This window comes from Oncorhynchus clarkii, chromosome 16, assembly GCF_045791955.1.
Source record: "Oncorhynchus clarkii lewisi isolate Uvic-CL-2024 chromosome 16, UVic_Ocla_1.0, whole genome shotgun sequence".
Classification (NCBI taxonomy): Eukaryota; Metazoa; Chordata; class Actinopteri; order Salmoniformes; family Salmonidae; genus Oncorhynchus; species Oncorhynchus clarkii.
In genome coordinates this window covers 50,107,031-50,128,621 of record NC_092162.1, presented here as the reverse complement: position 1 = coordinate 50,128,621, position 21,591 = coordinate 50,107,031, and the positions used below count along the sequence as shown (strand labels likewise).

The 21,591-nt window shown below is 42.8% G+C and overlaps 1 protein-coding gene across 1 annotated transcript in view; it reads right to left on the bottom strand.

The window, feature by feature from the left end:
- The window catches only part of LOC139367677 (cilia and flagella associated protein 74), a 45,871-nt gene extending 24,559 nt beyond the window's left edge, over positions 1-21,312 (bottom strand). The window contains exons 1-21 of the mRNA XM_071105961.1: positions 21,250-21,312; positions 20,949-21,056; positions 20,560-20,650; positions 20,076-20,225; positions 19,557-19,655; positions 19,111-19,236; positions 18,437-18,610; positions 17,728-17,838; positions 17,408-17,510; positions 16,723-16,880; positions 16,369-16,591; positions 15,918-16,067; positions 14,615-14,779; positions 14,374-14,492; positions 8,916-8,982; positions 8,730-8,819; positions 8,290-8,481; positions 7,932-8,067; positions 7,513-7,667; positions 5,016-5,138; positions 4,320-4,441 (exon numbers count right to left, since the gene is read on the bottom strand). Coding sequence (XP_070962062.1) covers positions 4,320-4,441; positions 5,016-5,138; positions 7,513-7,667; positions 7,932-8,067; positions 8,290-8,481; positions 8,730-8,819; positions 8,916-8,982; positions 14,374-14,492; positions 14,615-14,779; positions 15,918-16,067; positions 16,369-16,591; positions 16,723-16,880; positions 17,408-17,510; positions 17,728-17,838; positions 18,437-18,610; positions 19,111-19,236; positions 19,557-19,655; positions 20,076-20,225; positions 20,560-20,650; positions 20,949-21,051 — 2,657 coding nt within the window. The 5' untranslated portion in view covers positions 21,052-21,056; positions 21,250-21,312. The remainder of the gene's footprint in view (positions 1-4,319; positions 4,442-5,015; positions 5,139-7,512; positions 7,668-7,931; positions 8,068-8,289; positions 8,482-8,729; positions 8,820-8,915; positions 8,983-14,373; positions 14,493-14,614; positions 14,780-15,917; positions 16,068-16,368; positions 16,592-16,722; positions 16,881-17,407; positions 17,511-17,727; positions 17,839-18,436; positions 18,611-19,110; positions 19,237-19,556; positions 19,656-20,075; positions 20,226-20,559; positions 20,651-20,948; positions 21,057-21,249) is intronic.
- Positions 21,313-21,591: the final 279 nt, after the last annotated feature.

Genomic DNA, 21,591 nt, shown 5'->3' with positions numbered 1-21,591 from the left:
ACCTAAAGGACTCTCAGACCATGAGAAACAAGATTCTCTGGAAGCCAAACGTCACATCTGGAACTAACCAGGCACTGCTCATCACCTGGCCAATACCATCCCTACGGTGAAGCATGGTAGTGGCAGCATCATGCTGCAGGGATGTTTTTCAGCGACAGGGACAGGGAGACTAGTCAGGATCGAGGGAAAGATGAACGGAGCAAAGTACAGAGAGATCTTGATGGAAACCTGCACCAGAGCGCTCAGGACCTTGCAGGAGTGGCTTTGGCACAAGTCTTTGAATATCCTTGAGTGCCCAGCAAGAGCAGGTACAGGTGTGCCAAGCTCGTAGTTTCATATCCAAGAAGACTCGAGGTTGTAATCGCTGCCAAAGGTGCTTCAACAAAGTACAGGGTCTGAGAGAGTAAAGGGTCTGAATACTTATGTAAATATGATTTTTCACTGTCTAAAAACCTGTTTTGATTTGTCATTATGTGTAGATTGATGAGGGGGAAAAAAACACAATGCATTTTAGAATAAGGCTGTAATGTAACAAAATGTGAAGTGAAGGGGTCTGAATACTTTCCGAATGCACTGTATACTGAACAAAAATATAAAACGCAACATGCAACAACTTCAATGATTTAACTGCGTTACAGTTCGTATAAGGAAATCAGTCAATTGAAATACATAGATTAGGGCCTAAATGATGTATTTCACATGACTGGGCAGGGGTGCAGCCATGTGTGGGTCTGGGAGGGCATCCACTGGGGAGCCAGGCCACAAAAGGACTTTATTACAGACAGAAATTTTCCTCAACTTCATCAGTTGTCCGGGTGGCTGGTCTAAAGATGATCCTGCAGGTTAAGGAGCCAGATGTGGAGGTCCTGGGCTGGCGTGGATACACGTGTGAGGCCGGTTGGACGTACTGCCAAATTATCTAAAACAATGTTGAAGGTGGCTTATGTTAGAGAAATGAACATTCAATTCTCTGGCAACATTCCTGCAGTCAGTATGCCAATTGCAAGCTCCCTCAAAATTTGTCACACAATGCCACAGATGTTCCAAAACTGCACATTTTAGAGTGGCCTTTTATCGTCCCTAGCACAAGGTGCACCTGTGTAATGATCATGCTGTTTAATCAACTTCTTGATATGCCACACCTGTCAGGTTGATGGATTATCCTGGCAAATGGAAACATTTTCACTAACAGGGATTTAAACAAATTTGAGCACAAAATTTGAGAGAAATATGCTTTTGTGCGTATGGAAGAATTCTGGGATATTTTATTTCAGCTCATGAAACATGGGAGCAACACATTACATGTTGCGTTTATATTTTTGTTCAGTACTATGACTCTGGGTAAAAATATGACTGGTTACTTACCATGTGTTCTCTAATCATGACGAAAGACTCCCCATAGAACTAACATTGTAGCTCTCTAACGTTCATTCTATGAGTCATACTTCATGTTCTCCTGCAGTGCCAATGCTTTCCACCGGTTATGGTTTTGAACTGACACCCATCGTTCATCACTGGATAAGAGCGTGATCTAATGATTATCAAAAGGGTATTACACGGGTATTATATTCTAATACGCTTGACCAGATAGGGTTTAGTGATAAGGCCTATGGCTGGTGGAGGTTTAATGCTTTCAGTTATACTAGTTAAAATCCTAAGCCCCATATATCCAGGAGGCTTCTAGCTGTGGAGCCGATAGACTTCCTTACACTGTCATCTGGTCATCTGACTAGTCAGCTGACTGACTAGTGCGCTCACACCCATTGCATGCTAGTGCCCTTGACGGGGGAAGGTTTAGTCAAAGACAGTACAGTTAGAAGATGGGATAAAACTGCTTCTCCAATAGAAATCCCTGATCACACCTGTAGGCGTTGGCTAGCTAAGCACATTTGCAGAACAAGTTATTGATCTAAATGTCATCTCGCGCCAAATTGTCCATGTGCAGGCCATCAAATTAAACCACTCCATTGATATAAAGTAGTTTTTGACAAAAATGACAACATCTCAGTTTGTCATTTTCACGAGGTTGGAGTAATTGCATTTTCAACTACTTAAGACTACTTCGATTTTGATAAAATTAACAAATAAGGAAGAATTTTTCCCTTCTCTCATTGACTCCTCAAACCCCAAACCGCAGCTTGGTCTGTTTCGCAAGTGTTCCTGGAAGTCTTGCAATGTTACGCCTCTGGGTTTAGAAACTGTGGTTTAGTGCTAGAGTTGCTCATGGATAGACTGGGTATCAGTCTGGTTGTGCCATTATGCCACTCCTTGTCATGCCAAACATATAGCCTGGGACAAGGCTAGCCCATAACAATAATAATTCTTAACATTTATAACTTGTTAAGGCTAAGGCCTCTACTAACATACGTCACTAGTCAAGGTGCCCATGGCTATACTGTAGCGGTGCCACTTTCCATCCCCTGCACGTCCAGATGGCACACTTGGTAAAAACCCACGTGGCCCAAGGCCTGATGGGATACTCAACACCTCAGAGGGAGTCTGAGTAATTACCCCACCACCACCACAGCGATGTCTCCCCTCTCCTGGCAACGTCAAAAGATAAACCCCAAATCAACCAACTCAGGAGACTACTGGAGAAATGCCTAGGCACCCGTTCCTTTCTGCTCTATTTTTAGGAATCTTCCATTCAAAAGCGAGGCAACGGAGAGAACAACTATTGTTTCTGTAGGAAGAGGAGCGGCGTCAGAAACAAAAGACATTCATCAACTCAGCCTCATTCCTCGGGGTGAGAGGAGGACGGTTGTGCATACAGGAGGTATTGTTATAAATAAGTGAGGGAAGAAAGAGGGCAGGAGGTGGTTTTAGGAAAAGCAGATTGTCGTCTGCTTTGTCATCTTCTTTGACTCCCCAGCAGGTGTCAGTGGAAATGGTTTTAAATGTTTGGCTTCGATTTGACTGGGTGTAGGCGATGAAACTTGCCGTCACGTGAAATATGCTAAAAGTGGATAAATCATTGACTCAAAAGCCAAGTTGACATTTTGTGTGATGCTGGTTGGTGTTGCTCCCACTGTTTCCCCCAGATATGTCAACTGCTTTATACAACCATAACTATAAAGCAGTTCTATGTACAACACAGTATATTATTTTATACCATTGGTAAAAGAGCAAACATAACATATTGTATGATGCTAGTTGGTGTCTATTTTGGGGGACTTTTGGGGGGGGGGGTTAAAAAGCTGCCGTTCTCGGCGTCACTGTCACGGTCATTGTCACATGCATTTGTGTGCTCCAGCTTCCAGATGGCAGCTGCCACAAATCCCTTCTCGCACTGTGACGTATGACAAAAAGACGTACATGTGGAGTGACATGCCTGTAAACGTTATGGCCTGCAGCACTTTCTTAACTCCTCGGCATAATGTATAACATTCATAATCAAAAAGGATTTGCTATTGCTCAATCCCACCTAAAGAAGAGGGGATTGAGATCTTAAATTGCACCTTATCCGGGGTCCTTGGACCCCATCCGATACAGTAGTCCCAGGGTTTGGTGAGTGTAAGTGAAGTCTAATACATTTCCCTGCTTTTGGTCATGTTATTAAATATTATGAACGGTATATTCAAAATGGTCCCCATTTGCTGAGTTATATCTCAGAAAAGCTTTGAGTAAGCTGTCCATGTGATTGCAAGGCATTTTCTTGAGCAGTTTTTCTGTAAAAACAGAATTTAGCACATGCTAAATGGGACGGTGTTAGACTAGCACTCAGAATATGCAACAGCAGCTAGAAACAAGTTATATAAACGTGTCAAGTATAAACGGCAAGAAAAGTGCTATTACACTGCATTTGTTTTTTAAGAATCTGTTGTCTTCTAGAGGGGGATGTATGTATGGAGGGAGACAGGCATGGAGGGACACAGAGAGGAAGTGTCACGAACGTTGTTGTAATGATGGTCGGACCAAAGTGCAGCGTGGTATGGTTCCATCATCTTTTATTAAAAGTGAAACACACAGAAAACAATAAAGCGCAAAATGAAACGTGAAGCTAATATAGTGCTCGCAGGCAACTATACATAGACACGATCCCACAAAGCACAATGGGGAAACAATAAAACAACAATAAACAGCTGCCTCTGATTGGGAACCATACCAGGCCAACATAGAACTAGACAACCTAGATAGGAACACCCCGACCAAACCAAAATAGAGAGTAAAAAAGGCTCTCTATGGTCAGAGCATGACAGGAAGGGTAGAGGTGGGATTTGTAACCCAGTTGGCAGCACTACCACTAGATCAGACTCCTGCCAAGGTCTACTGTACATAACGTAAATTAATGACCGTCTCTACCCAATTGACAGACTCACCTGCTTTGGACCACGATACTGTCTTGATAGAGGCGATCGAACATGCAGATCTTCAGGACAATGCTTGGCTGGGCCACCCACACAGGCACGCACACAGCCGTCCCTCGGACCCCAATGGATATCTGTGAATAGACAAGGCCCCTGTCAATCAAAACTAGTGCTTGGATGATTCCGGGATATGCCAGAAGGACATTCATCTCATTAGCCTTCACACATTATATATTATTATAAACTGGGTGGTTCGAGCCCTGAATGGGCCTGATTGGCTGAAAGTCGTGATATATCAGACCGTATACCATGGGTATGACAAAACGTATATTTTTACAGCTCTAATTACGTTGGCTTCCAGTTTACAATAGAAATAAGGCGCCTCGGGGATGGGTGATATATGGCAAACATACAAAGGCAAGGGCTGTGTCTGAGCACTCCGCGTTGCACATAACAGCCCTTAGCCGTGGTATATTGGCCATATACCACACCCTCTCGGGCCTCATTGCTTAATTATATAGTATATTGTAAATATTGAGTAAATATAATTTTATTGACTACATCACTCCTATCACACATTCTCATGAGCGGAAAGCTGTTTTTGTCATACATAAGTTAACACCTGGCTATTGGCTTTGGCTGAATAGACTTTTGCTGTAGTTTTAGTTCACTCAGGTAATGATGATGACATCATGAGTAAAATCTTACTGGTTCACAGGTTGGGTCGGAGAACTTGATGTGGAAGTCCAACTTAGCCTCCCCTGGTACGGTGGGTGTGAATACAATCTCCAACTTGACACTTTCAAACGGGCCCACCTCCCCCTCTCTGACCTAGGCATGGGAGGAAGTCTTGAGGGAATATGTCACAACAACAGTCACATCATCAAGGGCAGGATCAGCGGTATTCATTAGTGCACAGCGTAGCAAAACATTCTGCAACGGAAAACATTTTGCAATGAAAACTAGTTTCATATTGGACAAATTCAGGTAGGTCCCACCCCATTTTGGCCCATTTGCTTCTGTTTGGTTCCTAGTGAATACACTCCAGGTGAAATCTTTTTAGGGCTGGTTTTAATATAGTACCCTACATCTCATGATAGTGATACAGATGTGAAACTTCAAAGTCATTTAAAATCTAACTACAGTCAATGTTGGGTGTCATCCTCTGCACCATAACACAGGGATTTCAATAATAAGTTGTGGAAAGAAGAACACTTTAGTGTGGCACCTCACTCCAGGAAAGTTTCAATTCTCTGGGAGCACAATGTGTGTAAATGGTGGAAAAACACACACACACACACACACACACACACACACACACACACACACACACACACACACACACACAAGGAAGCGGGAGAACCAATGCACCATTACCCCCAAGACAGGAGTAATGAGCCCAGAATGAGCCAACAACTAGACAGGTAGAGACCGCAGGGCACATGACATTAGTGCACAAACCCACCATGGAGAGAGACAGAGAGAGATGACAGACTATCACTACAGAACTAGTGTGGATGTGTGTGTGCTGTAATTTTTTATGCATTTGTTCATATCTGATAATTCACAATTTTACGGATTCACACACAAAGACCAAGGCAGACCTCTATCAATACAGAACTATACAGAGAAGTGGGGATGAAGAAAAGTTGTATCATAATAACAACAAAGGGTCCGATTTACATAGCACCTCTTATTTTCAGTTACTTACGTTCTTAACATACAGTTGAAGTTGGAAGTTTACATACACCTTAGCCAAATACATTTAAACTCTTTTTCACAATTCCTGACATTTAATCCTAGTAAAAATTCCCAGTCTTAGGTCAGTTAAGATCACCACTTTATTTTAAGATTGTTAAATGTCAGAATAATAGTAGAAAGCTTGTATTTCTTTCATCACATTCCCAGTGGGTCAGAAGTTTACATACACTCAATTAGTATTTGGTAGCATTGCCTTTACATTGTTTAACTTGGGTCAAGTGTTTCAGGTAGCCTTCCACAAGCTTCCCACAATAAGTTGGGTGAATTTTGGCCCATTCCTCCTGACAGAGCTGGTGTAACTGAGTCACGTTTGTAGGCCTCTTTGCTCGCACATGCTTTTTCAGTTCTGCCCACAAATATTCTATGGGATTGAGGTCAGGGCTTTGTGATGGCCACTCCAATACATTGGCTTTGTTGTCCTTAAGCCATTTTGCCACTTAGGAAGTATGCTTGGGGTCATTGCCCATTTGGAAGACCCTTTGGAAGACCCATTTGCGACCTAACTTCCTGACTGATGTCTTGAGATGTTGCTTCAATATATCCACATAATTTTCCCTTCTCATGAGCCATCTATTTTGTGAAGTGCACCAGTCCCTCCTGCAGCAAAAGCACCCCCACAACATGATGCTGCCACCCCATTGCTTCACGGTTGGGATGGTGTTCTTCAGCTTGCAAGCCTCCCCCTTTTCCCTCCAAACATAACGATGGTCATTATGGCCAAACAGTTCTGTTTTTGTTTCATCAGACCAGAGGACATTTCTCCAAAAAGTACGATCTTTGTCCCCATGTGCAGTTGCAAACTGTAGTCTAGCTTTGGAGCAGTGGTTTCTTCCTTGCTGAGCGGCCTTTCAGGTTATGTCGATATAGGCCTGAACGCGTCTCCTTCCTGAGCGGTATGACGGCTGCGTGGTCCCATGGTGTTTATACTTGCGTACTATTGTTTGTACAGATGAACGTGGCACCTTCAGGCATTTGGAAATTGCTCCCAAAAATGAACCAGACTTGTGGAGGTCTACAATTATTTTTCTGAGGTCTTGGCTGATTTCTTTTGACTTTCCCATGATGTCAAGCAAAGAGGCACTAAGTTTGAAGGTAGGCCTTGAAATACATCCAGGGGTACACCTCCAATTGACTCAAATTATGTAAATTAGCCTATCAGAAGCTTTTAGAGCCATGACATCATTTTCTGGAATTTTCCAAGCTGTTTAAAGGCACAGTCAACTTAGTTATGTAAACTGTGAGTGGTTGAAAAATGAGTTTTAATGACTCCAACCTAAGTGTATGTAAACTTCCAACTTCAACTGTATGGACTAAAAATTGGACTAAACTTTTGTTCTTCATTCAACATTCCAGTCTCTTCTACAAAGAACTGGTGTTGTACCGTAGTAATTATTTTCCAGTGTTGATATAGCAACACTATAGCAGTTACTCAAAGGTGCTGTACCTCTCCGATGGTGATGTCACTGCTGCTGTCTGAGGGCTCTTCCGTGCTGGCCTTGAGGGCCGGGCCTCCCTCCTGCTGCTCTGAGGCCAGGCTGCGTCTTCCTGAGGCAGCCTCCACACCCCCCAGGGTCTCTGACACAGCAGGTGTCTGGGCCCCTAATACCACACACACACACACAGAGACACGTACATACAAGCATGCATCCACACACACCCACTCTCCAATATTTACCATTGAAACCTTCCTTCCTCCTTTCCCAGAGGTGATCACTGATCTGACAAACTTTACTGACGACTGATAACATGAGCTTTGATATAATTATCAAAGCATCTATTAATCAGATTTTAAAAAACATGCTGAGTAGAGAGTTTAACTGTTTCATTTTTTACACATCAAAGACGCATGTGTGCATCAATTACCTGACTGTTTGGAGTCTGAGACTAGCAAGGGTTCCTGACTCTTCCTCTCTGATTTGAGTTCTCCTGAGTCCCGTGATGCAGGGCTCTCCTGGCTGTCAGAGGCTGCTGCTATTGAAGTGCTCCTTTCCTGTGAAAGCTACACACACAAGCACTTACAAAACCCCTATACCACTGTCCAGCACTGGTCAGAGCAGTGTCTATTGGATATATTCAAATTACAGTGCACGCCGCTAACAAGAAAGCCGGACACAGGAATCAATTGCTCATGGTAAAAAAGTTTATATTACTGTAATGTTTCTATAAACCTGATATGGCACAGGGACATGCATGTGACTGGGATCATGGGTCAGGGTCTCACCTCGGTGCTGGCGGAGGAGGCCTCAGACAAGGCCTGGGCTTGGAGCTGGGACTGCGCTAGGCTAGGGCAGGGGGAGGAGACCAGGGTGAAGCATGTCCCCAGGGCCCCCCTGTTGGTCAGGGTGATAGCCCGGGAAATGGTCTGGCCCACCACGTGGGTACCAAAGACAATGAGGTCGATGTCCACAGACAGCTAGGAGTCATGAGACACAATGAAAAGGTGCATAAGTACTAAGAAAGCACATGGATGAGGTACACAGTATTTGAGAGGGTACATTTGTTGAGATGAATATCCCAAGATTGTAAATGCAATACTATACATAAGGAATAGAAGAATTGAGGGCCGTGTGCAGCCATTTTAGGAAATATGCAGATGACAGCAGGTAGTAGGATACTAAGATAAATGGGCACTCCTCAGACGAGGTCGTTCTTAGTACTTACATCACATTTCTTAATGGTACATCTAATGGGCACAGAGAAGGGGCCAGCTGCTGACACAAACTGGACCTCTCCCTTCAAATCCTTATTCATCTAGAAGGACATCAATGGTGATCATTTGATAGGAAGGTAAATAACTCTTGGAGACAGATGGGTATGCTTGTCTGTCTGTTTGTCTGACTGACTCACCATTGGTTGAAAAATGACCTGCATGTCACAGGCCATCCCAGCTGATATTGGACCAGGAGGCTCAAAGCTGAAACGGAAGATTCAACCTAATTCAAACGAATGCATCTCACACACAGTGGGATATACAGTGCATTCGGAAAGTATTCAGACTCCTTGGCTTTTTCCACATTTTGTTTCGTTACAGACTTATTCTAAAATGATTATATTGTTTTTTTCCCCTCATCAATCTACACATAATACCCCATAATGACAAATCAAAAACAGGTTTTTAGACAGTGAAACATCACATTTACATAAGTATTCAGACCCTTTACTAAGTACTTTGTTGAAGCACCTTTGGCAGTGATTACAGCCTCAAGTTTTCTTGGGTATGCTGCTACAAGCTTGGCACACCTGTATTTGGGAGAGTTTCTCCCATTCTTCTCCTCAGATACTCTCTAACTCTGTCAGGTTGGATGGGGAATGTCGCTGCACAGCTATTTTCAGGTCTCTCCAGATATGTTTGATCAGGTTCAGGTCCGGGCTCTGGCTGGGCCACTCAAGGACATTCAGAGACTTGTCCCGAAGCCACTCCTGTGTTGTCTTTGCTGTGTGCTTAGGGTCGTTGTCCTGTTGGAAGGTGAACCTTCACCCCAGTCTGAGGTCCTTAGAACTCTGAAGCAGGTTTCCATCAAGGATCTCTCTGTACTTTGCTCTGTTCATCTTTCCCTCGGTCCTGACTAGTCTCCCAGTCCCTGGCGCTGAAAAACATCCCCACAGCATGATGCTGCCACCACCATGCTTCACCGTAGGGATGGTGCCATGTTTCCTCCAGATGTGACGCTTGGCATTCTGGCCAAATAGTTCAATCTTGGTTTCATCAGACCAGAGAATCTTGTTTCTCATGGTTTGGGAGTCCTTTAGGTGCCTTTGTAAACTCCAAGCGGGCTGCCATGTGCCTTTTACTGAGTAAATGGCTTCCATCTGACCACTCTACCATAAAGGCCTGTTTGGTGGAGTGTTGCGAGATGGTAGTCCTTCTGGAAGGCCAGCTCTAGGAAGAGTCTTGGTGGTTCCAAACTTCTTCCATTTAAGAATGATGGAGGCCACGGTGTTCATGGGGACCTTCAATGCTGCAGACATTTTTTGGTACCCTTCCCCAGAAGGGTGGCAGGTAGCCTAGTGTTTAGAGTGTTGGGCCCGTAACCGAAAGGTTGCTAAGATCGAATTCCCGAGCTGACAAGGTAAAAATCTGTCGTTCAGCCCCTGAACAAGGCCGTCATTGTAAATAAGAATTTGTTCTTAACTGACTTGCCTAGTTAAATAAAAATCTGTGTCTCAACACAATCCTGTCTCGGAGCTCTACGGACAATTCCTTCGACCTCATGACTTGGTTTTTGCCCTGATGTGCACTGTCAACAGTGGGACCTTATATAGACAGTTGTGTGCCTTTCCAAATCATGTCCAATCAATTTAATTTACCAATCAAGTTGTAGAAACACCTTAAGGATGATCAATGGAAACAGGATGCACCTGATCTCAATTTCGAGTCTCATAGCAAAGGGTCTCAATACTTCAGTTTTTTATTTGTAATATATTTGCTAACATTTTTAAAACCTGTTTTCACTTTATCTTTATGGGGCATTGTGTGAAAATTGATGAGGAAAAAAAATATTTAAATGAATTTAGAATAAGGCTGTAATGTAACAAAATGTGGAAAAAGTCAAGGGGTCTGAATACTTTCCGAATGCACTGTAACAGAACAGTTTACATGAAAACATTTTATGATCTGCACCAGCCATTCATACTGCAGACAGACATTTCAAAGCCTTTGAGACAACACAGCATGATATTCTCCATACTCAGTGGAATTATATTGCAGATCCATTTACACAACGGTTGTGAAAATTTGGCCAGATCATATTAAACATTATGGATGCATTTGAGGCAGATTGAAATGGCAACATAGTGTGTGTGTGTGTGTGTGTGTGTGTGTGTGTGTGTGTGTGTGTGTGTGTGTGCGCGTGCGTGCGCTAATTGCTAAGTTCCACGTGCTAAGTTCCACGTGCTAAGTTCTGTGTAAAAAGCAAACAAGTAAGACAAGTTCAAAATTAATAACAGCGACATTCTACAAAAAAAGCATCCAGAACTATTTCAATACTAAAGGATGTTGTGTCTGCCGGGAAAAGAAAAGGAATATAATTGAAAACAGGGGGGTCAAAAGTTGACATTAAGCTGTTATTCAGATATATGATCAGCACAACATAACAGGAGCAAAGGTTAGAATTCAATTCTTAAAGCTACTGATGTAAGAAACAGTATTCCAAAATTCCTAATCAATTAGGAAACATATGTCTGATATTGTATAGCCTACTAGCGCATACTGACGACCACGTTTTAAAAAATTATCGCGGCAAAAGCCAGTATCCCAAATATTCAATTGCAACATGGGTATCTGTTGACACATGCCAGACAGAGCCAAGAGATTGCCCTGGAGCACTCCAAATGTTCCAGCCTCCAAAAGATATAAAAGGCTACCCAATCGATACGGTGGAGCGAAAAGGCCGCAGGAGAATTTCTCAAAATTCAATAGATAAACAATGAGTTGGAAAAAACAACCATAAGCACAACAGTAAAGAAGACTGTAGAGCACAAGCTGGGAATCAGTATCAAACTATTGTGTGATTATGGCTTAATGATTCCAATTATTATACAGTATATTGCTCTCATGTCACATAGACTTGAGCTGAAACCCATTTTGAGTCTGACACAACCAGGCTCAACCAATTTGACTAGACTAGTTTTGGAGTGACCTCTTTTTCCAATGACAAGGGAGTGTTTTTGATCTGGACAGTCCTCTGGCAGAGAGCCTAGGAGAGGTGGGCTGAAATGCTCCCTGGATCCCATTCCTCACCCCTCTCCAAATAGGACATACTGTAGATCAAGGTTCCCCAATACGTGGTCCTCTGGGGATTTTATTTGGTTTTCTAAGAAATATATTTGTATTATTATTATTTATGTTGTTGTTGGACATAAAAGACTAACATCACCAGGAAATCAACTCAAAATTATATTAATTTTTGAAATTTGTTCTGATTTTGGGCCTGTCAATCACACCTATACATACCCTATATTATGTCTTAATTTACATACTTACATCAAAATCTATTAAAATACTAGTGAGAGAAATCACATGTCATATCATGCTATTTCAAATAGATAGAAATCAGATTGACTTTCAGTAGTTCCAAAGACAGTCGACAGTAGCCTGCTGTGCCCTGGAAATTAATGAAAGAGGCCAAAATGGGCACGCTCACAGGCAGGATCACAGAACACAAACAACATCTGTTGTCTCAATAAGAGGAGTCACACTTTAACAAAGTATGTACTATCTACTGTATCTACCTATACCAAGGTTCCCCAATAGGAGGCCCGCGGGCCAAATTCGGCCGGGAGTGATTTTATTTTTGGGGATATACATTTATTTTTTTGATGTTGGACATAAAATACTGTAAAATCACTAGGAAATCAGCTCAAAGTGATAATTTAGGAAATCTGTTCCCAAGTATTCCCACGTGTAAATAGAGAGGCATATGTGATCGTATCCCAATGTAATCAAGGTTTGTCAAATACTATATCTGTTTGGGATTATTGCAGTGTGCAAATTATTTATAACTATGTTCTGCCCCCGACCGACCATTCACTCAAGGAAAATTCGATCCCACGGCTGAATGTAATTGGGGACCCCTGACCTACAATATCTGACAGTCTGCTTTCTAAATGCCATATGAAGGCATGGAGGGAGGCAGTCTTTCTAGGTTCAAAATAAATGTTTTCAAAGAAAAAAAGAGAACAGTTCACTAGGGATTGAGTGTTGAGTGAGACCATGTTGAAGACGTGTGGTGAACAGTACAGCAAATCAGACAAATATTTACAGTTAGACAAAAAATATATGGCAGGAGCCCATAGGTGCAGTATGACTGCCTGGCATATACATTATCAAACCCTCCTGGGTGACACCGATCCTATAACAAATCAATTAGCACTAGGTAGTTCATCAACATTGTTAACACCAAAACATGCCTGATGGCTACATATGGTGCTGTGCCAAAACATGAGTCCTGTTACATTAACCAGAGGAGAGGAGCCATATGACAGATTCTGAGTCAGGTGTCCATTTTGGAACACTCTCTGGCTTAGTCTTAGGCATTAAAAGCACTGAAGGATGTAAGTAAGCCAAATTGTTTATTTAAAAAAATGTTTAAGCTGTAAAAGTGCTGCATTTTAATGTGTATAACGCCTTAGTAACGTTTGGCAGAGCCTGGGCAGTCCACCTAGCAGAGTCCCAGCAGTAAGGCTAAGACATGGCAGAGAGAATCAGCCCTGGCACACACACAGCTATGCTGGTGGGGGAAGAGAGTTGGGGAGGCATTTTTAGAATTTCAGGGGGCGTCGAAAGAACGATGGACGGGCGTGTAAAAATCAGAGCATGTTCTTGGTTAACGTTTGTCTACCGCTGAGCAAATGTTGATTTCAGATAATTAAGCCCTGAACATAATGGTCATTTAAGGCCTTTTAAATAACATTTTAAAAGAATAGTCCTCCAAAACAAAATACTAAATTTCACATTACAGATTACATAACAGTCCCCAATTTATTTTTATCAATCACAACAACCATATTGCTTGCATTATAGTACATTATAGCAATTCATCCCCATTTTCACCAGAAAATCTATTGGGTACAGATCTTTCGGGTACTTAAAACAACATTCCATTAAGGCATTCAAATCTACCTTTTCAAAAGTGATACTACAGCGTACTATATACCCAATGAAGGATCCTCCTCCTCTGGGTCACAGTACTGGTGGATGATAGGCTGTGGCACTGGCACCTCAGAGTAATGGGTGAGCTGAGCTGAATGGCTCACTGAGAAGTAGAGTGTGTGTGTGTGTGGAGTCGATGTGTGCAGACAGGTCCTGCCAAGGCTCCAACCAACCCAACCACGAGACACTGACTGGGCTCTGAGCAAGCAGCAGCCTGGGAGGACGAGGTCTTAGTTCACTCACCGAGGCAGAAAGAGCAGAGGCCCACGTAACTGCATAAAGTCAGAGTTATCTCACCATCTCTCTGGAAAGGGATAGTGAGTGGTGTGGGACCCACGTGTAACACTCATCCCTCCTTTGTTTTGTGGGTGGGAGGGATGGAGGCTCAGGACAAAGAAACGCATTACCAAAACTGAGCTAGTGTGTAGGCTTTGCGAGGGGGTGGATGCTCGAGGAGAAGTTGTGCAGACCCAACCAAACATCTAGGATCAAATTACCCAACCTTAAATTGTTCATTTGAAGGATTGTAAAACAATTTGACCCTAGACCCATACATTAACTGTTCCCTGTTTTTCTGAGCGTACGAGAAATGAGTAACAGGTTTTGAATCGGTTCCAATTCAACCTACGATGGAACTGAGGCTATAACGCTCACCTTATAGAAATGAAATCCATCAGATCCATGGTGACACCAAGTAACTTGCAATAATTGGTTGTGTAGCTGACATTAGTCAAGGTGACCTTCTTCTTGTACACCTGTCCCACATCAAAATCCTGCAACAGTATTTGGATTTGTGAAATACCTGCATGTCATTTTGTCTGAAATGACTGCACAGTATGAAATAACTGCATGTTCTGCAATACAATAAATAGTTACACAATGCAGAACAATGTACCTTGAAGAGGATGATTTCTGGCTTGCTGATGAAAGGTGAGCCTTTAAATTCCTTCCCCTGTATAACTCTTTTACCAGCCACTGGAGGTTTCCCCACCGGCAGCAAAGACATATCTCGTCTCTCTGCTCGCGACTGTAATGATTTAGCATCTTCATTTGGAGTGCTCTGGACAATCAGGGGGGAAATGAACACCAATTCAGGTCATATTTCAAAGTTGAAAAATATCTATATATTGATATACTACAGCTTGAATTTTAAACAAACAGATATAACATTTAGGCATATTTTTCTTTCAAAGCCATATTGGCACAGGAGGGCATGGCCAATGCAACCAACACCATGCCATGGAACAAATGAAATAAACAATATGTTAACAATTATTTAGAGGCAGCAGCTCTAAATTCACAAGTACAAGACAGTAGATAAACTCTACAAACAAAACATTAATAGTGTATGATTGTATTTAGTAGTTGCATAATATGTAGTGTACTGTAGAGACTGGCCTGTAGTTATTGTCTACCAGTGGAGACCATTCTGAATTCTCATAGACAGGCCATTAATGTCCTGCTCAGTTAATCAAGGCAGGCAAGGCAGCATCCAGACACAAACAAGACAAGACATCAGCCTTTGAGGGAAAGCGCAAATGTGATGTGCATTTAGGAAAATTGCAGTGATTTCAGTCTCACCCTCAAGAGTTAAGGAGCTGAGTAATTTTGGCCTATGGTCCTTTTCTCATTACAACTCAGCTCCCAATCCAAACCCAACCCAATGTGTCGTGATGTTATGAGGACATCATTTGCAGAAGTGCATGTGAAAAGTAAAAACCTTTCCGCATGACTTCTCACACACAGGACTATCTGGCCTGAATGACTGTCATGTTCCGTTGGAGGCTTCCAAGGCACCAGCAAATGAGAAGTGATGTCTGTCGCCATGGATCTCAAGAGTGGGAGAGAGGCAGTAGAGGCAACCCACTGCTGCTGGCTGGGGAGTATTAGAGCAGTTCTAAAGCCGTCCGTTCTCCTGTTCTATAGAATGTGACCGAGAGGTACCAGTCCCAGTTTAACATTTATTTCTCACTTACTATTTCATAGTTCTCAATGGTCAATTGTGTTTCCAGATTTACCACAAGCCTATAAGGCTTGATTGACTACACTATAGAACAAATTACTTATGGATACTATACTTATGGATATACATTTATTTTGAGATGGAACACAAAAAGGAAATAGAGTTTAGCATCATGTCTAATCTCAATATGATTGTATTTGTGAGTTGATGATGATGTGTGTCATTAAAATGGTACCTGGTGAACTTGACGTATCTGGTCCCAGAGGCCAGTGAACTCAGGCTGCGCCAGGCTGTCAGTGAGGCCCTGCTCCTCCTCCAGGTCCCTGCTCTCCTCCTGGTCAGACAGCTCTGATGAAGAGCTGCTGTCACTAAACACTGTGTCCTGCTGGGAAGGACATGAGGGGATGTGTGGATGCTCATGGTCAAAAACAGACACATCAAGCTGTCACAACGTGCCTTTAGAGTGAGATGTGCAAAACTCTCTGCCCACATACATACATACATACATACATACACACATGCACACGCATACACACACGACGAGAGGGTATTAGGTACCCTACTACTGCTGTGAAAAATAGGCAACTATTTATGGAGTTTTCATGTCATGTGTACCAATTTGTTTTATTAGACTCTTGTTTCAGCAGTCTGAATTCTTCATCTTCAACTGTGATATTTCCACTCACTCGTTTTCTTTCCTCTTCCTTTGTTTCTGCCGGCTGTTGATCAAGGCTCTGAAGGAGCTTCTCTGGAGATCTCTCGTGCCCTGCCAACCTCTCCACACGGCTGACTTGGGTGGGAGGGATCAGCAGAGCATGGTGCCTCTTACGTCTCTCTAACAACTCCTCTTCCAGCAGTAACTTGGAGACAATTTCCACCCGTTTGGATTTCTGCTTCTCCTGAAATTCTCTGAAAAATGACCACAACAACAAGCCATTGTGAGCAAAATAGGATCATATTTCTCCTTGGCACGTTATTGTGAGAAGAAAACACCCACTCGTTGAGTGGGGGAAAGAAGTAGATTGATCAGAAGAACACACTCTTTCTTTCGGTGGAATTCCTGGAGCTTTTTCTGTTGGTACATGTACTTGGTGCTGTTGATACTCTGTGTCTGTAGGGACTCTCTCAGCTGTCTCTCCTCCTCCTCTTGTCTCCAAGCCTGGGCTCTGGCCTTCGTCTGTTGGGCTCGCAGGCTCTCCTGGAAACAACACAAATGTAGAGTGAACAAGGTCAAGGAGGGATGACACTTTCCCTTCGTTCCTGAGGACAAAACACAAACTAGGCTTTCAGTAAGAATAATACTGACGCTTCTTTAAGCAGGGAATATAATGTGTGATTTGAGAACAATGATGCAATGATTGTAGTAATCAATTAGAAATTAAATTCTGCAGTGAGGGCTTCATCACACTGTGTTCACTCCACTAATACAGTAGCAATTGGTCAAGATTATTAAACTACTAAATCGTACAAAGAGGTTCAAAATGTATTCCCAGCTTAATACAGTAAATCAGAACAAATGTCCGTCCATTGGAAGGCAGAAGTAATTATGTCACCTTGTGTTCATGACAATGTGACGATGCCCATTGCTATTTTCCATTATGCTGGACCCTCAGAAACACGAGCTAGGAGCTGAGGACCAGCGCTCTTATCTTAACTCTACTCAATGCTTAAACAATAGCCTTGGGCCGTTTCATGTTCACCCTGAAAAAAGTGTCCACTGCTTACTTGGGTGCATGCAATGTTGGCCTTCAATGACAGGACTGCCTGCATTCTTTTCTGCCTCAGCCCTCGACTCTGCTGCTCGTTCTCTGCCTCTTCCCGATGCATCCTAGACACAAAAGGGACATAGCGATCACTCAAGAGCGAAGGAGGGTGCATACATTCATTTGATGTTAATTCTAAACTTCTACGGGATATCTGGTTATCAACTCTCTTACGAGTTCATAGCTAAGTTCAATACATTCTATATGCTCATTTTACAGGTGTTACCTGTTGATAGGTTGAACACAGTTGTTACCTGTTGATAGGTTGAACACAGTTGTTACCTGTTGATAGTCTCTTTTAGATACAGCGCTGCTTTCTGGCGGCTAGCCTGCGCCAGCTCTGTGGTCCTCTGATAGTCAGTCTCCTCTTCCTTCTGTGTGGCCGCCTGCCTCCTGTTAACAGACAGACAACATCACGTTCAAACGGAAGGAATCTTTACGAATGACAAACAAATTATCTCAGTAACATTAGACTAGGCAACTGTGTAGCATTTTTTTGTATGTCTATACAGTTAGATTAACCTGGGTCATGACAATATTATGGAACATTTTATCATAACTACCATGCATGGCACTCTGTATGTAGTCTTTCGTGAGAGACATAATGATTAAAATGTAAACGTGATATCTTGTATTGGTATTTATTATGGATCCCCATCAGCAGCTACTCTTACTGGTGTCCAGCAAAAATTAAGGCAGTAATATACATTATAATAAAGAAAATGTATGCATTAAAATACATTTTACAACATTTTCACAATACATTAACTGTGTGCCCTCTGGCCACTACTCTAGTACAACACACAATCCAGGTGTACGTTATGGTGTGTATGTTATGTATGTTTGTATGTGTGTGTTTGTACCTGTGTGTACAAAGTTTCTGGGTGTCGAGATGACTTTGTATGTGACATTAGTATTGTCTAGTTTGTATGCAATAAAGTTATGTTGCTCACAAAAAAACGAACAAATCAAAAGGAGTGAGCTGCTTTACGCTTTGAGGCACTGTGTCCGGAGCTGCAGGCTCTGGGTGGAGGTGTACTCCTTCTGCAGCCTGGCCTCCCCTCTCTGGGCCTGCAGCGCCTGGTAGGCCTGCTCCTCCTCCTGCACCTCCACACGGAGGAGGGAGAAACGACCCATTTCCACCTCCACCTGACACATTTCCAGTCTGCAGAGAAAGGGGGAGCGGTTGGATGGAGAGAGAGAGGGGGGGGGGGGGGGGGGAGTGGGGATGGAGAGGAGGGGAGAAATGAGAGAGAAAGGGTGAATGGGGAGGGAGGAGAGCAGAGCAGAGAGCGAGAAAGGGGGGGGGGGGGGGGGCAGGGAAGGTCAAGGATGAGAGTGGTGCTAAAGCTAGTAGTCAATGTGCAGCACTATGAAATTCCAGCTGGGAACTGAAGAACTCAAGTCTGCAAGGAAAATGGTTTGTTCTAATGGGAGCTTGTGGCATTTGAATCAAATTGCTCTTGAAAAAGCATCTTGGATGCAACAATAAACATCTGTTTGAAGAAAGAATTATAATTGCAAGTAGCAGAAGTATTGTAGCTATTTGCCCAGCTGGAATAGCACTCAAAGGGTGAATATCTCTTTAGGATAGATAAACTTGGCAGTCACTTTGAAGCCTTGTAATGGGGCCTAAATCATGCTGCTGCAGTAGTGCAGACTCACTCATGATCCCTCAGAGTGGTGGCCACATGTGACTCCAGCTCCTCCTCTTGCTGTAACTCCTGACACAGGCGCTTGTGCTGGGCTCGGAGGCGAAACACGGCCGCACTGCATGAAAACAAATGGGTGCTAAGAGACATTGTATTTGTTACCTAAGTGTTGTATAAAAGAAGATCATTATCATCTAATTGTTTTATTAGGATCAAGTCAAAAACAATCCCATTAACATGGGGATAAAGAGGTCATCAGCTGGGGCCATAAATATCAAGCGTCTCAGAGTAGAAGTGCTGACTTAGGACCAGTTTTGCATTTTAGATCACAATTAATAAGATAACATGGACAGGGGGAGGGGATCTGATCCTAGATCATCACTCCTACTCTTAGTCACTTGATACAGTACATACGCCCTCTGACCTGGCTATATCTGGGTTTGCTTTGTTTGTGCCTACCTGTTGTCGTCCTCTTTCTGTTGCTCTATCTCCTCTTCCACTCGAGCTCTCTGCCTCTCCAGCTCAGAAATATGCAGACGGCAAACTTTGAGCTCCTCTCTGGAAACCAAGAAGTAAAGGCAAAACACTGCACTAAATCTACAACAAACTACAATGTGAAAAGCTCTCATTATGACAGTCACAAGAACATTCAGAGACTGTTAGCAAGCTCATTGGGTGCTTAATGGCTTTCTGTTACACAAAACAACAACAAATGTAGACACATGATCGGAAATGCTTCCTCTTTGGCTGAAATTATTTTTATTTTAATAGTCAAATCAATGAATTACAGAGACGGTCCCTTGGTTTAGGGCAGGACTAAAAAGGGGGCATTGGAATGTCTTTGGGCAGAACAAATCTTTGATTTGTGTTAAGGTGGCATACAAAGGTCTGATCCTTGCCAAACACAGGCCATGTCCTAAATTAAACTCTATTTCCTTTATAGTGCACTACAAAAGTATTTTGGATGCAAACACAGACCTGGCTTTCAGCACGTTGTGCTCCTTCTGTCGGTGGAAGCAGTCCAGCTGGTCCAGGTTTCTTCTCAGCTTGAACATCCGTGCTGTCTCAGCATAACTCTTCTTTCCACTACGTCCGCCATCCTCCCCAAGGTCGTCATCATTATCCGCACTTTGCAGATTAAAGAGACATTGGCTAAGGTTTGGTGAATGGTCAAGAATGGATCATTATTAATAACATGGAGTAATCTAACAATATAAAGCACACCACTATTAATGTAAAATAATTTCTTGATAATCCTTCATCTCATTCCCAGACACTTGCGCAATAGTCTTGGAATGAGGTTAGATAATCCTAGACAAAATATTATTATAAGTAACAAGTTAATTATAGGCCAAAAGACAAAATTGGTATGTTGTGTAATAAAGTGGAATATTTAAAGCCGAATTAAAACAGATTTTTCAATGATCAAATCATCTGTCCTCAAAGCAGCAGAGACACCCACCAGTTAGTAGCATCTAACTCTAAAGACAACTCTGCTGCATCCGTTGGTTGTGCTGGGTCCTCTCTGAAGGTCTCCGCTCTTGTGCCTTCATCTGAATTTGTGGGAATACAACTTTATAATGGCTAACTAGCTAGGCTACCGTATGTTTGCATTTGCATGCATTTGTGATTAAGGCCCTATAAGACACATACAGAACAACAAATGTTAGACCCTGATGAAGACAGCTTGTCTGTCGAAACGTTGGATATTGGGTTATTCAATTATTCTGAGCTCCTAGAGTGTGCGGCTCTCCTTAAATGTAAGTGTTCTACTCCGCTAGCCAGCACCTCGCCTAACAGGTGTGCGTTTCTTTCGCCTCCAAAACAAATGTTAGACCTAGAGTTAGCTACCTCCTGTTTCCTCATCTTTCCAAGTGTCGACTGGAGGATATTCAGAATGAAAAGATGAGATGGAGACTTCCTCTGAAGGACTATCCCTGGCAGGTACGTCCATAAGACCTAAATTGAACAACATTGGTCAACAGAAATAACTTGAAATGACAAAGAGCTCACAGACCTATGAAACATGCAACAGCCAACCCGGCTAGCTAGCATTGTACAAACTTACTTGCTAGCGAGCTAACCTGAGTTGAACAAGTAGTGTGCATGTGGCTACTTTAAAATGTTATCTTATCTTGATTGACTGTGTTACCTGGAGATCTTTCTGCAACTTCGAAGTCGCTAAATGTGTAACTTGCAGGCTAGCTACTGTCTTCTCTTGTTTGAACCGTCAAGCCACTGAACAGCCAGCTGCTAAACATGTGTGTTAGTAGTGTTTCCATGGACACCAGAGAGGGGCGGAAGATATACCGTGAGATGTGTGTGTGGGTTCTTCTCCCCATTTCCCTTTTTTCAAGCCCATATGATGCAATATGAATTTGCTTTCATCAGAGGAAAGGTACAGTAGCTAGTGTGTTAGACTGTCCATATCCTCTATCTGGTATTCTCTCCCTCTCCCTCTTCTCCCCTCATCTTCCCTCAGGAGAGTGGGACA